The sequence below is a fragment of the Lacerta agilis genome, chromosome 9, assembly GCF_009819535.1.
Source record: "Lacerta agilis isolate rLacAgi1 chromosome 9, rLacAgi1.pri, whole genome shotgun sequence".
Taxonomy (NCBI): domain Eukaryota; kingdom Metazoa; phylum Chordata; class Lepidosauria; order Squamata; family Lacertidae; genus Lacerta; species Lacerta agilis.
In genome coordinates, this window is record NC_046320.1 from 34,210,299 (window position 1) to 34,225,894 (window position 15,596).

General features: G+C 41.3%; 1 protein-coding gene across 1 annotated transcript in view; it reads left to right on the forward strand.

Annotated features, from left to right (window-relative positions):
- Positions 1 to 391: 391 nt before the first annotated feature.
- PDGFC (platelet derived growth factor C) overlaps positions 392 to 15,596 on the forward strand; it is a 103,338-nt gene continuing 88,133 nt past the window's right edge. Inside the window, exon 1 of the mRNA XM_033159766.1 lies at positions 392 to 799. Within this exon, the coding sequence (XP_033015657.1) occupies positions 682 to 799 (118 nt within the window). The 5' untranslated portion in view covers positions 392 to 681. The remainder of the gene's footprint in view (positions 800 to 15,596) is intronic.

Sequence of the window (15,596 nt, forward strand, 5' to 3'; positions counted from 1 at the left end):
CCTCAGGAGCGATGAGGGGGAATGGCAGAAACACGTGAAGGCGAGGAGAGAGAAAAACCCGGGACTCCCAGCCAGGGGGTGAAAGAAGCTGGCTCGCCTGGCAGCGTCGTGGCTGCTTAGTCGTAGGGAGAGAGAAAGAGAAGCCGAGAAGGTGGTGTGTGTGTGTGTGTGGTGTCCCCCTCCCCGCTTCCTTTCCTCCCAAAGGGAGCTCTTTTTCCCCACCCCTTTCCCTCGGTTTGTTGGGTAGTTTCTTCTTTCCCGAAGCTGACAGGTGCTCCTCCGATCCAGCAGTGCCTTCTGGCGCCCCCTTTTCTTCTTCTTCCCCCAACAACTCTTTTCCAGGATTGTTGCATCTTCCTTGGGAAGCTGATTTGTGAACCTTAGAAGAAGAAGAAAAAGAAGAAGAGGGGTGGGGGTTGAACCCTGGAGACGCTGGGGGTGAAAGGCTGCCGAGGGAGAGAAAAGTTTTGGATGGGATTATGTGGAAACTACCCCGCTCTTCTCGGCTGCTCGAGCAGGATCAGTGCTGCTGCTGCTGCTGCTGCTTTCTCGCCAGCGCTGCAGGCTTCGCGGGCTGGTGGAGGTGGTGAAAAGGACGCCTCGGGGAGGACTTGATCTCTCGGCAAGTGCCTGGCTTGCGTTGTGTGCCTGCGAAGAGCTTCAACCCCCCCAGCCTGCCAAATGCTCCTCTTCGGGTTCTTCTTGCTGACATCTGCCCTGGTCAGCCCAAGACAGGGAGCCCAAGGCGAGTCGAACCTCAGCAGCAAGTTCCAGTTCTCCAGCGCCAAGGAGCAAAACGGTAAGGCGACCCCCGATATATCTCTCTCTCTCTTTTGCGTGCGTGTTTTTGTTGTGTCTAGGGAGAAGGCATAATACAAGTGTTCGTAGTTGCAGCGAGCAACACACGCTGGGGGAGAAGGAGGAGTCGCCGGGGCAGGGAGGTTTTTGTGTTTTTTTTGCATTCCCTTCTTGCTGCTTCTGCAAAAAAAAAAAAAAAGCCTCAGGGGCTGGGCTGTCCGTCGAGCGGCTGGGTGACAACTTTTTAAAGGGCGCCTGTGTTTTCACGCTGGAAACAAGAAGCCCTCCCTACTGTTTCCAGCGAGGCTGTAAAGATCTCCTTTGAAACTCGCACACTGGGAGGGAAAACATCGCCCCATGCCAGAGTGAGCCTGGAAAGACTGAAGCCAAAATGAATGAGACTTGGCAGGTCTGACTTCACGGCGTGTTTGTCACTCCAGGAAACTTGTCAACCTCGTTAACTAGAGCAGGATAGGTAAAAAGGGCACCAATTAAGCGCTCAAGAAGATAGCGAACTTATTAACTCTTTCTCCCTCCCTCCCTCCCTCCCTCCTTGAAAGTGCTCTCTGTGAATTGGTTGGTGTGCCTGTTCTAATTACCTTTTCTTGCACTCACCCACCCCCAATATGCCTCTGTATAGTGTGGGTTCCTGGAGAACGACCTCTTACTTTGCACGTGCTGGAAACAAGCTAATCTGCTGCATAGGAAATGAGAGTAACTTTCTTAAGCTTTCAAGTGTACCTGAAATGTTTAGAAAACTCTCAGATGCAAGTTCCTTTGGGCTGGGGTTGAGCAGACCTGGAGAAAGGCTCCTTTCATAGAGAGGGCAGCTTCAGTGTGTGTAATTTGCTTAGCCTCCGAACTCCATATGATTTACATTATTCAGATTTTTGAAGGCCTTTCCCCCTTGATCTTCTATTACAAAGCCATTTAAAGGAATACTTTGCGAACAGAAATGTTATATGCCATATGAAACCACACCACGAATGTAGGCTGCCTAAATTTAGGCTATTAAACACCCTGTTTTCCAGTGGTGTGTGCTAATGTAAGGGGAAAATGTTTTAGCAGTTTAGAAAGATGTGATTTCATCAGGATGCAAACTAGCCAAACAGGCATCAGTAAGAGGGGGGGGGGGGGAGTAGGAAAAAGTGAATGTAGCATTGAATAACATATCAGCTTTGAAGATGTCAGTGCAGACCAGTGAAAATCCCTTGTGTTCCTTGAAAATTGGTCTTCCTCCATATATATTGTGTCAGGGATTTTTTGTTACAAAGTTAACAGAGAACCAAATAGTCCCCCACTGTTATATGAATTTGTAGAATGTGCCTTGTGCTATTAAATTCAGCAAGAGGGATTCGTATTGCTGTTGGTTTCTATTGTGATGACATATGGCACCTGCATAGTGCTAGAGCTACTGATCAAAGAACAGCCCGGGGATCAGAGTGACTGCAGAGGGCTATGGGAATATGATCAAAAGAGTCAGAAGCCCAAATCTACACCCACAGGAAACTGATCACACCAACCTTTGTATTTGAAGCTAAGGAAAGCATCTACCTTTCATGACAGTAGAGATTTCTTCACCTTCATTGCCCTCCAGTTCCTCTGTGGGATGGAGGTTTCAGGGTTTCACAGGATTCTGTGATAACCAATGAACAGAAAACCTGTACTGTTTTATACTGCGATTCTACTAACCATTCCAGTGGAAACATTTCCTCTTGAACAGGTTTAGCTTTGTGGGAGAATGAACATGGTGGCTGATGTTGCTTGTGGATTGCACTGTGTTTGTAATCACATGGGATGTGGGCTGAAGAGATTAAAATTGCCCTGTCATCCTTAGTTGAGACAAAACAGGGCCCCCTATTTATTGGTTAAATGTGTAAACTGTATTTCCCCTCCACATCTTGTCTTTTCTGCTGAAGGAGGCAATTTCAGTAAGGTCCCTTAAAGATATATTTGTATGACAATATGCCTGAGTCTAACAACAACAACAACAACAACACAATTATATACTTTTATAATTTATACCCCATCCATCTAGCTGGGTTTCCCCAGCCACTCTGGGCTGCTTACAGCACATATAAAAACACAGTAAAATGTCAAACACTAAAAACTTCCCATTCCAGGGCTGTCTTCATATGGCTTCCAAAAGTTGTGTAGTTCTTTATCACCTTGACATCTGATAGGAGGGCATTCCACAGGGAGGGTGCCACTACCGAGAAGACCCTCTGCCTGGTGCCCTGTAACTTCACTTCACGCAGTGATGAAACTGCCAGAAGACCCTTGGAGCAGGACCTCAGAGTCTGGGCTGAGTGATGGGTATGGAAATGCTCCTTCAGATATACAGGTTCGAGACCGTTTAGTGCTTTAAAGGTCAGCACCAACACTTTGAATTGTGCTCGGAAGCGTACTGGGAGCCAATGTAGGTCTTTCAGGACCAGTGTTATATGATCTTGGTATTTGCCATCTCAGGAGTCCCCCCAGCCCAACTAGCCAACACTTTGAATTGCGCTTGGAAACATACTGGGAGCCAGTGGAGATCCTTTAGGACCAGTGTTATATGATCCCAGTGGCTGCTCCCAGTCACTAGTCTAGCTGCCGCATACTGGATTAGTTGTAGTTTCCAAATCAACTTCAAAGGTAGCCCCATGTAGAGTGCATTGCAGGAGTCCAAGCAGGAGATAACCAGAACATGCACCACTCTGGTGAGACAGTCTGCAGGCAGGTAGGGTCTCAGCCAGCATATCAGTTGGAGCTGGTAGACAGGTGCCCTGGACACAGAACTGACCTGTGCCTCTATGGACAGCTGTGAGTACAAAATGACTCCCAGGCTGCACACCTGGTCCTTCAGGAGCACAGTTTCCCCATTCAGGACCAGGGAGTCCCCGACACCCATCTGCCCCCTATCCCCACCCCACCCCCAGAAAACAGTATTTCTGTCTTGTCAGGATTCAACCTCAATCCATTAGCCACCATCCATCCTCCAACCACCTCCAGAAACTCACACAGGACATTCATCTGAGGATCACAGGGTGGTTTACAATATTAAAACACAAAAATGCATAACATAGTAACAAACAAAAACAATACCCCCCTTTAAAAGAGGGGTATTGTTTAATTAACCAAAGGCCTAGAAGAAGAGGACTGTTTTTGCCTGGCACCTACATAAAGATATGTAACAAAGGTGTCAGGCGAGCCTCTCTGGGGAGAGCATTCCACAAGCATGGAGCCACCACAGAAAAGGCCCAATCTCATGTTGCTGCTCTCGCGGACGAGGCAAATGAGGAAAGGAATCAGATGATGATTGAAGGGTCTGGGTTGGTTCATATGTAAATTTGTAAGCAAAATAATGGAGTTGAGAAATTACTAGAATAGTAGCACTTTCTATAGTACACTTCATAGAGTTTTGATAGTTGTATTTTTTTTTTTTTTTACTTCAGTACTCAAGTTCCACTTGGCATGGAATGAGGTATACTAGTGGCATAACTGGGTCTTAAGTGAACCTTAAGTAAATAAATGAACCACAAAACACCCTTTTTGTAATTATACTGTCTTAAGTCTGTTTATATATCTGAACTGCAGGCTACTTTGATTTATAGTCTCTAATTCGATAGTGCAGCATGGATTCTAATGTAAAAATTTGCCTAAACCTCCGCTTAACAGTCTTATCACATTATTTATTAGGGGGTCCCATTAATTCTGGTTGGACTATTTTAACTTACCATAATTAGAGTGATTTTTGCACCCTCCTGTGACTTAAAACGCTTTGTACCTGTTAGATTAAGCTACCTGGAGCAAGTAAAACTACTTGAAGTTGCCATTGTAATGTAGCTATTCTCATGGCATTATTATATATACATATACATAATATATACATAATATTATGTATATTACATAATAACCGTACTATCAAGGGTGGGTTTTTTTTTTGGGGGGGGGTCTCCTAACTTTATAGCATATTTTATTTCAAAGCTGAGTTCAATGGGATTCATTTCCAAGGAAGTTCACATAGGATTGCAGTGTCACAGTCTGATCCTAATTCTATACATTTGTTCTCTAAGGGAACATAGGATGTTGCATTGTATCTGGTCAGATATTTGCCTATCCAGCCTAGTATGTGGCCTGGCGTTGAATCTCTATGGTTTCATGCAGAAGTCTTCCACATCACCTGCTATCAGATTCTTTTAACTGGAGATGCCAGAAATTGACCTTGGGGGCTTCTGAATGCAATGCATATGCTCTACCACTGAGGTGTGGTCCTGCCTCCTAAATTGTGGCCACTGTCTATTACATCACAATATTTTATATGGTTCTTTAGACTAGCCATTACATCATGTCAACTGCTACAAGTCCCTCTGACTTTTAACCAGTGAAATGGCTGCAGTAAACGTTGCTCTGGATTTGCATTTTTTTTTTTGTTCTAAACTTTCTACCTCTATATTAAATAAGGACACTTGAGTGCCTTTGAGTTATAAGGTCCTTGCTTCAAGTATCTAAATCATTACTGTAATATTACTATCAAAGCCTTGCATTACACATAAAAGAAAAATACTTTTCATAGCAACTTCCAAGTCTGGTGTTCTTCTCCTTCTCCCCCCCCCCCCATATAATTAGCTGTGTTAATGAGAAGCATGCATTTTCCATTGCCTCCCAGGAATTCAAACTGATAGGTGTTTTGAGGTCAGTAAAGCTGGGTTTCCTCAGTCAAACCTTGTTCTGCTTCTGTCTCCGCTTGCGTCCGCTTTGGCAAACGTCCACGGCAAACCCGGAACAGGTTACTTCCAGGTTCGCCGCTCGCACATGCACAGAAGCGCTAAATTGCGTTTTGCGCATGTGCAGCCATGGCGCTTCAATTTGCGTCATTTTCAGATTGTGGTGGGGCCTCTGGAACGGATCCCCACCGTAACCTGAGGTTCCACTGTAAAAGAAATACAGTATAGCTTTATTGTGGGAACTTTATCTTTTGCAACAGATTGGGAGCCACAAACAAGAAGAAAACGTTTATGTGAAATTTTACATGTCAGAACTTTTTTTGCTTTCAGCTCAAACATTTTGATCATTCAGTTTCTGCTTAAAATATCACAATATTGATAGGGGACTTCATGATTTTGAAATACAAATTTAAAATATCTGAAGTAATTTATTCCATAAATATCTTAAAAGAGTAGTCTGCCTGAGCAGGTCATTGGGTTTATAACCATTGTGCTGTTTTTGCTGCACTGTTTAAATCATATCCATCATGAGAGATTCAAGTGTGAGGCTATAATTCAAACTAAATTGAGCAGTTGTAAGTTCCATTGATTCCAATAGAAGATCGCTAAACAGAATATTAACACGTCCAACTATTTCCCAATAAGGCTTACAAGTGGCTACCTTGGAATGGAACATGTCCTTGGTCACTAAGGGACTCTCTCTAGGTCTCTCTTTGCTTGGGTTCATTCTTGCTTGCTCATGTAATGCTAAACCATGATTCAACATTATGTTACAGGTAGGTAGCCGTGTTGGTCTGCCATAGTCAAAACAAAACAAAACAAAACAAAAATTCCTTCCAGTAGCACCTTAGAGACCAACTAAGTTTGTTCTTGGTGTGAGCTTTCATGTGCATGCACACTTCTTCAGATACACTGAAACAGAAGTCACCAGACCCAAGGTGGTGGGAATGGGTGAACGTAGCCGTTTTCCTTTCACTGAGTTATGAAAAAATACCTAACAATTTCTGCCCAGTAGGAAAGGACACAGGTATTTTGTATCTTCCAGTCAAGCTTTTATGCATTCCTTTTTTTCCTAGAAGAAATTAACAATTATTAATAACCCTTACATGGAAAGTGTTCAGTGGAACACTTTGTTTCCTAGAAACAAAAGTTCTCGGGCAAAAGTTTTTATTTTTTGCGAAGGGGAGGGGTTCATGAAAATCCTCATTACTCACATTTTCACTGCCTTTTGTTGTCTGTTTGTGATCCTGGCATGATTCTAACATTGTGTGGTATGCTGTTTTTCCCCCCTGCATTTTTTCTCAAATGCCAGTGAAAGCAGGAAACATAGTTGCCACACTGATAATGACTGCAAACACCTTCATTTGTAGCCCAAAGTCGTTACTTTGTTCTGTTGCATCTTCTTGACTCATCAAGAGAAAATGGTGTCAACCAGCAGCAGGGAGAACTATTGGCATGACAACAAGGCCACACAACATACATATATAGCACTTGGAAAACATCCCCCACCCCAAAAACTCCTGAAATCGTATTTTACCTCTCCGAGAACTACAGTTTCCAGCACCTTTAAGCTACAGTTCCCCAGATTCTTGGGTAGTGGGGAAACGTGCTTTCAATTTGTTTTTAATGTATGGTGTATAAACAGCCAAAGTATAGCAAACACTTTAGCTCTGTTTTCAGTGCTTTCTCCTTACAAAAAAAAAGAAGTTCAAAAAGCATATTACTTTTTTTGTAACTCACAAGTTGGTTGATAAAATTGAGAGTGGATGCCATTTCAGCTGATCCCTAATTAATACATTAAAGTATGTATATCAGCAATGTCGAGCTAGCTGTTCCTTCTGGATAGAGTAGAAATGTTGTTTAAAAGAGCGAGTGAACCTGGAGAGTAAGAATGAAAGTGTATCTCTCTGTTTAATGATGACTTTTATACCTACACTGAGGTTAGTTGGTGAATGGTCACTGACTCTAGTATATCATCAAAAACTTCAAAGCAGGAAAAGAGCAATGCATTCTTTGTTTATCATATCCCTTCAAAGAAACGTAATGGAATAAAAATGTAAGGAATGTAGTTGTTGAAAGTTGAATGCTAACTAAGAGCACTGTAAGCACTGTAAATCCACATCTTGCCAACAACGTCAGTGATTCATAGTGGGTGGCATGCTCTTCATTCTGTGTTCATAAAGAGATTGGAATATGCCGTGTCAAAAGAAGAATAAATAGTACAAAACGTAGGCTGCATACACACCACACTTTTAGAGCGCAACCCCTAACAAACCACAGTACTCAGGAAGGGAAACCTGCTTTGAATGTGCTTCAGAGGTACAGTTTGTATGCAGCCCTATAGTTCTCTTCATTCTTGCTTTTCTGACCAGCTCGATACATTTTGTTGCACCATCTATACAATATTTTACAGGAGGGTGAGTTTTTACTTGGCTAAATCTACAGAAAATGCTTAGCGATGCAGTATATTGTTATACAAGGCAAATGTTAAATTCTTTATTAATTTGGAAGTCCGGTCAGTATTATTACTATAGTGAGTCACTGGTCTTACAAGAAAAGGGGCGGGGAGCTTCTAGGACCAGTAACTAGTGTGGCACTCTCATATCCCTGACATATTTCTGGTGCTGGTGTACAGTTACTGAAGGGTATTATATTATTCAGGAATAACCTGCCTTTGTGGCCACACTACAAGATACATTTCTCACAAGGAGGAAGTAAATTGATACCTTGGAGTTGTCGTTTACTCCATTTTCTAGAGAGGAATAGGGTGGCATTTTTAGAGTGGAGAGAGGAACTCTGGGAAAGGGTAGAGTGAATCCTAGTCTTATAATCTGATTATATCATAATGGTTGCAGGGCATCAGGCTCCATCTTTCATTCCTCCATCTTTGCTTTTAATTGGGATTTTTTGCTGGCTCCAGATACTAAGTGTAGATATTATTATTATTATTATTATTATTATTATTATTATTTATTGAATTTATATACCGCCCTCTACCTGACAAAGCATTTACCAGCAAATTTTCCATTGTGTTTACTTCCCAGAACAGGTAAAACCATTGTCATGATTATTCTAGGAGAAGTTTTGTTGAAGACTGATCATATCACATTGAGACACCATTAATAAACAAGGGCAATAAAAATGCTTATCTTTCATCATTGCAAATGCTTTCAATATCATCGTTTGTGGACAATGAAGAGCCAGACTATATGTTGCACTACAGCCATATTTAACATTAGCCCAATAATCCCTCTTATTGGAAAGCATGTTCATGAATGTGCAATGTGTAGTCTCTGGATATATTTGTACAACACTTCCCCAAATGATCCTTTGTTGTTAAATCTCAGCTGTTTATGGACAGAGGACATGGAGGCCACATAGTTTCTTGGGATTAAAGTGTGGCAAATGCAAGAAGGGATGGTGCTACCACATTTGAAATGCATCTTTTGTTTCTTGGTCATCAATAGTTTAGGTTAGATACAATTATTCAGATGTACTAAAATAGTTTTGCTACAACCATATTCAGTAAGATCATGTTTAGAATCAAATCATTCATAGAAATTGCTTTTCTTAACTCTCTCCTAAGAAACAATGCGTTCTACCAGTTTCTTGGCACACCTAAGGAGACAGCTCTTGGGTGATCTGATACACTGATGTAATTTCATTGAAGTCAAAAGAGAGAAGTTTATAATGTGAGTGTATTGTTTCCTAAATTAGTATGGATTGCATTCTCAATGGCTTCAATCCAGTGAAGTCTGGGCTATGAGCCGGGAAGGAGTGTACTGATTTTCCCTTCCTGGCAGCCTAACAAGTCTAATGAAATGCTGCTCTGGAGGGTTCTCTGACCTTTGGGTGGCTTTAACAGGGACTGCCATTAAATGGAGAGCTGGATCCCCCTCCCCACCTAACAGGGGCATTTGAATTCCAGACATAGGATTTCAACAGAAAGTAGCCCTCAGTAGATATGATGAGTTCTCTGAATGATAAAGCACAGGAAATGTTTTGTGTGTGTTTCTAGATGGTGTTTTCATCTACAAAATACCAAAAACCATGTGCAAGCATTGTTCCAAACATTTCACCAGTGGTGGTGAATTTATTATATGAGGCCACTTCCATCAGAAAAGAGCTTGTTCAACTAGCTTGTGGTTATGGACCTCATTCAAACACTCTAAAGCAAAATAAAAGGAATGGATGCAATAACTTCTTTATGGAAAAACTATAAAAAGTTGCAGGGTTGTGTAAACAAATTGGGTCATTTACTAGACGTTTAAGTGATGGATATGAAATCCAAACTCAAGAGTCTGGGTTATTTTACAGCTATCTTGATTATATTTCACCTGTAAAATGAGGCATGAAATAATTTTCTTTTAGTCATTTTATTTAGATGAAGAGTGACAAACTACATTATTATGACATTGTGGTAATATTTCATTTCCCATTGTGCTAAAAACTTAACTATTGTGGCAAACATATTAGTCATTTTCTTGAGGTTTTCTTTAACAGTTCTAAAGAGATGGGTTACAGAAGGATTATGAATTCCAGGAAGAAAGGGGAGGGGGAACCTAAACTGAAGCCTTGGTTTTGAGATGTTGATTATGATTCAGTAGACAGTAGCCATTCAGTTCATGGGATTCTATTTGGAATGAGAATCACCTTTGATTAGAAGACATTTCTTAGAACTGGAAGACCAAATATAGCACATACACAGTGATGTTCTAGAAGTCTGTTCAACATTTCCAGTGAGCGGCATCTCAATGATCGGGGGGAGGGGGAGATTGATGACCCCCTCGTGCCATCCTGGCTATGTCAGCAGCCCTGGGCAGGACCATGGCCAGGGGTGACCATGCTGACTAATCAGTGACAGTAGGGGCCTGGCCATGGGGAATTTAAACCACGGCATGGCTGGTCCCCCCTCCTCTCCTCCACACCGGGGGTGTGGATTCTGTCTGATGCCTGAACATGGGCTAGGCCCATGCCACAACCTCAACGGGGACCCCTCACAGTGCCCCTATTTGATGTAAGTCATAGGGCTCCCTCATTGGTGGTTTACCCTTAGTTGGACTCCCTGCAGACAGACGGGAGTCGAGATATAGCCTGGCTTCACCCATTGCCTAAACCAGGCATAGGCAACCTTCGGCTCTTCAGATGTTTTGGCCTACAACTCCCATGATCCCTAGCTAACAGGACCAGTGGTCAGGGATGATGGGAATTGTAGTCCGAAACATCTGGAGAGCCGAAGGTTGCCTATGCCTGGCCTAAACCAAACCACTCACATCTGTAACCAATAAATTTATGGCCTATTTGAACCCATAAACCTAATACCCATGTCCATGTGTTTATTATCGACTAGGGGACTGTGGGTCACAGGCCCTGGCATTCAAGCACTCAGACTTGCAATGGTTAGTAGAAAAATTGTGCCAATAAGCTATTGAATATTTGATAATAGCAGCTGATTGACCTAGAGTTAAATGCTTTCTCTCAGTGTTCTTCCCTTGTTTTTTTTTGTTTTTTTACTTTAATTCTGTTGTCATTTGTGAACAGTCTTCTATTAATACTGTGGCAATTTGGCTGCATCACTATCTATTCATGTGCCAGATTATAAAGCAGGGAAGGTATACCTGGAGCTCTCCAGATGTTCTGGGCTCCAGTTCCAGCTGCAGTCTTCCACACGTTTGCCACCACTGTCATAAAGACTATTTTAATACCCTTCCTTGACTTTGTACCAGAATGATTCTCCTTCTGTGGGAACTTTATTCTCCTGAAATTATTGACCCGAAAAAGTAGGATGCATAAGTACCGTATATACCCGAGTATAAGCCGACCCGAATATAAACCGAGGCACCTAATTTTCCTATAAAAACTTGGGAAAGCTTATTGACTCGAGTATAAGCCGGTTCACCTTTGCTGCTGTGGAGGAGGGGGAGGAACGAGCAGTCCGAAAGCAACCCTTTGGGCTGCTCCTTCCTCTTCTTCCTTTGCCAAGTTTGCATTTATGCGAGCAGTTCAGGAATGGAACAAGCTGCCTGGGGAGAGTAAAGAACCGGTGTTCTTGTACACTTCTTAAGGAATGGTTGACTGGGGAGAGCGGGTGGCAGCACGAGTGGAGAGAAAGGGCTTCTTTCTCGCCACCCCCACCACCCGCCTCACTCGAGTATAAGCCGAGGGCAGCTTTTTCAGCACAAAAAATGTGCTGAAAAACTAGGCTTATACTCAAGTATATATGGTATTTGCTAAACTGGTGAACTAGTTAAACTGAAGCAATTTGTTTGCTTAATGGACACTACCTCAACGAGTCATTAAAAGTGTCTGAAAACATATCCCCTTGACATCATCAGGGGTAAATAAGGATGTTAGTTGATGGAAAAGTAAACTGAAAATAGTGCAAAGGCCTTCCTGGGAAGCCTTAAAGAGCAAGTTTGGTGGGGAGTGGAGAGTTCTGTAAAGCAGAATTGTGGCTGAAAATGACTGAAAGACCATTGTCATTTGTAGCATCCTAGGTCTCCTACTTTATCTGGCCACAACATGCATTAAAGTTATTCAAGGATAAGGAGAGTATAATGAGAAATGTATTTGAATTCAGTGTTTAGTTTCTAGGTTGCTATGTTGTAACAGTGTAAGTTAGTCAAGAGGGGAAAACAAGGCCTTGACAACAAGCAAAGTGAGGAATTTATTGTGCCTGCACTAAGTTGGAAAATAAGTCATTTATGACTGATGGCTTAGTAATATCAGAAAGCTGACATACAGAGTTACACTTTCTGAGAAAGCGAAGCAAAATCTCAAATGCTCGGAAAGAATGTTATGCAATATGGTTTTTTTTAAAAAAGTTTTGTCTTGTAACACCCAACCACATCTAGAGAGTAATTATCAGGAAGCGGGGGAGGAGGAATCGAACATTTAGTCTCTAGGACAGTAGTAACCAACAATTAAATGAGAAATCTCATTTCTGGTACATAGACTTTTTATCATGTTCCTTTGGCCCATGCTCAGGTATGCTCAGGCCATCTGGTTCCAGGATGCAGTGAATTGGGCTATTTGCAAATGGTGTGGAAGGATGGATTTAAAAAAACCAACACATTAGCTTTATTGGTGGAACGTGATTTTTAGTATGCTTTTAATTAGTTTTCTTACTTAACAAACACACACAAAATTAACAAAAATATTAAAGTGATAGCATAAAGAAAAACATACCTAATTCCATAAATCCGTAAGTTCTTACAAGAAAACTTACACCACCATATTCTTAATTCCCATTTCCTTATCTTTCTCAATAGACTTCCATCTTCCTCAAAGCGGGTCTGTCTTATCTTTTTGTTATACTGCTTCTTTGACTATTTTCCCATTTCTTTTATTTTCTGAATGCTAGACTTACAATCTTTCTTGTAATTTGTGAAAACTTAATTGAAGCATGTCCAGATTTTGACTTGAGGACACCGGTTGTTTTTTTTTTAGATAATCTTTATAGGTTTCCCACTCTTTTTTGAATTTTTAGTTTGGCTGTCTCCTAATTCTCTCTGTCATTTTTGCTAGTTCAAGACATTCAAATAATTTATCTTGCCATTCCTCTTTTGTTGGTACTAATTCTCCTTTCCATTTTCTAGCAATTAATATTCTTGCTGCATTTGAGGCATATAAGAATATTCTCCCTTTTTCATTTGGGATATCTGAGTCTAAGATGCCCAAGAGGAAGGCTTCTGGTTTCTTCATGAAGGTTTGCTTGAACATTTTTTTCAATTCCTCATAAACAATATCCCAGAAAATCTTAATTTTTTTTGTAGCCCCACCGCATATGAAACAGTGTCCCTTCTGCCTGTTTACACCTCCAGCAAATGTTACCGGTTAGATCTTGTTTTTTATATATTGGCCAGTTTGCTGGGAGTTATATACCACCTATAGAACTATCTTCACTAAATTTTCCTTTAGTGTATAACAGGCTTTAAATTTCCATTCTTTATTCCATAACCTTTCCCATGCTGATAATTGGATATTTTTACCAAAATCTTTCGCCCACTTAATCATTACTTCTTTCACCTCTTCATCTTTCACCTCCCACTCTAAAAAGAAGCCTGTACATTCTGGATATTACTCTTTTCTTATTTTGTATTAATTCTTTGTCTATTTTGTCTATTTTTTATTCCTCCATTGCAAAACCCTTTTTCCTGTCTATCTTAAAAACCTCACTTAATTGATGATATCATAGCCAGCCCATTAGGAGATGAAATGTGATTTTTAGTCCTCCTGCTGTGTCTCCAATAGGGATAGGCAATTTTGTTGATTCTAGTTTGCTATGAAAGAAGCTGGCTTCAAAGTTTTTCCAATATGTTTTCAAGGGTTCAGTGGAATCAGACAGGATGCTAATGGGGCAGATTTATGTTCCTTAGGAGGCATTATCAACAGACAAGAGGGAGCAGCCTTATGACCTTGATGCAGTTCCCCTTATTACTTCAAGATAAGCAGAGGAATGGCAGCTTCTAACCAACTTTCATAAGCCTTGCGGTCAACTTTTGCCTTCCTAATGGCCTGGACCCTACTTCTTCAGGGCTTGAAAGCCCACTGACTCCTTCACACTTGCAGTTGTTAAAAAAAGAGAGAGAGAAGCTAATGCAGTTCTAGGTTGCATCAGCAAGTGTCATAGTATCACTCTATTCTGCTTTGATCAGTCCCACAGTGTCCAGTTCAAGGCACCACAATTTAAAGAATGATATTGACAAGCTGGAACATGTGCAATGGAGATTATGAACAGTCTGGAAACCAAGCCTTATTAGGAATGGTTGAAGAAGTTTGGTAGTTTTCTCTGAGCATTTTTGGAAAATGTGCTGGCTTGAATTAACATATTCCAAACTTGGATTTAGCCTAGGTAGCTCTTTTTTCCATTGCTCACCTTCTTGTCTGCCATCTTCCTTCCTTCTTTTCCCTCCCTCCCTCCCTCTACTTTCCCATACTTTTCAAACTCGCAGCTGGAGAAGGAGTAGCAAGGGGAACTGCAGAAGCCAAGGGCTGTGTCTTAAAGTTTACAGTGAGGACTTTTTTTTTAGAGTGGTTGAATGTCAACAGGAATTCTAGAAATTGTAGTTTTTATTAGTAAATGAGTCAGGAAGAATAGAAACTGCGTTTCCCAGAGTTTGCAATGCAGGCTTTGAGCATGCTCAAAAAACTTAATTGCAGAGTGAGAAACTGCTTAGAAAACAGTGCTCTGCTTAACTGTGGCACACGCTGATGTCTCCTAGCCACTGAGTCAGGAGGGAAAAAACCCGACATTTACCAGAGGTTGGGGTTATTTTTTTGGTCTTTCAACATTTACCAGAGTTGATGTCATCCCCCAGCTTTAGCCTAAGCTGCTGTTTTCTCTCTCCCTGCTCACCCCCACTCCAACTTGGTACGTGTCTGAAAGTGGGAAAGATGGTAGCAGCAGGGCAGGGCAACTTGTATATGAGAAGTTTGATACTGAGCCATTCTAAACTGTGGCAAAATATTTTATTGGTCTTGACTTGGCTCCTAATAATTCAAGGAATACCAAACCAGAATAGTTCATTTCCATTCTTCGTCCCTCGTAATTGTGGGGACATAATATCTTTATCAGTTTCACTTTTCCTTTTTAAAAGCTCTCACACAAATTTCTTAAATTGCTTTTTGAACACAAGACTTTAACAAAAAAAAAATGGTTCCACGGAAACATAAGGAATTCATTACAAAAATAGATCTGCACATCTAGATTATGGCTTGTATCATTCTCTTGTAATGTACAGTGGTTTACTTAGTACATCCATGCTAAACCATTGTTTAGCGCTATGGGCATAAACAGGGTAGAGCCACTGTCAGTCACATGCTTCTCCCTTTTCTGTTTGGACTATGAAGCTGTCTTGTTTAACCAATCCGTTTATTTTAAATCATGGCCTCTGGATTGTGCATAATAACAAGCCAATTTTTATATAAAGTGAAACTAAACTCCACTGAAGTTGTATTGCGTATGTGGGAGGGGAAGACCATGGTAGAGAGCAAAGAAGTCTGAGGCTCGTAGAGGCTTCTTCCTGCTGATACATGTACCATTAAACCATGGTTTATCATTGCATACAAGCATGGCCAGTGAAGGTC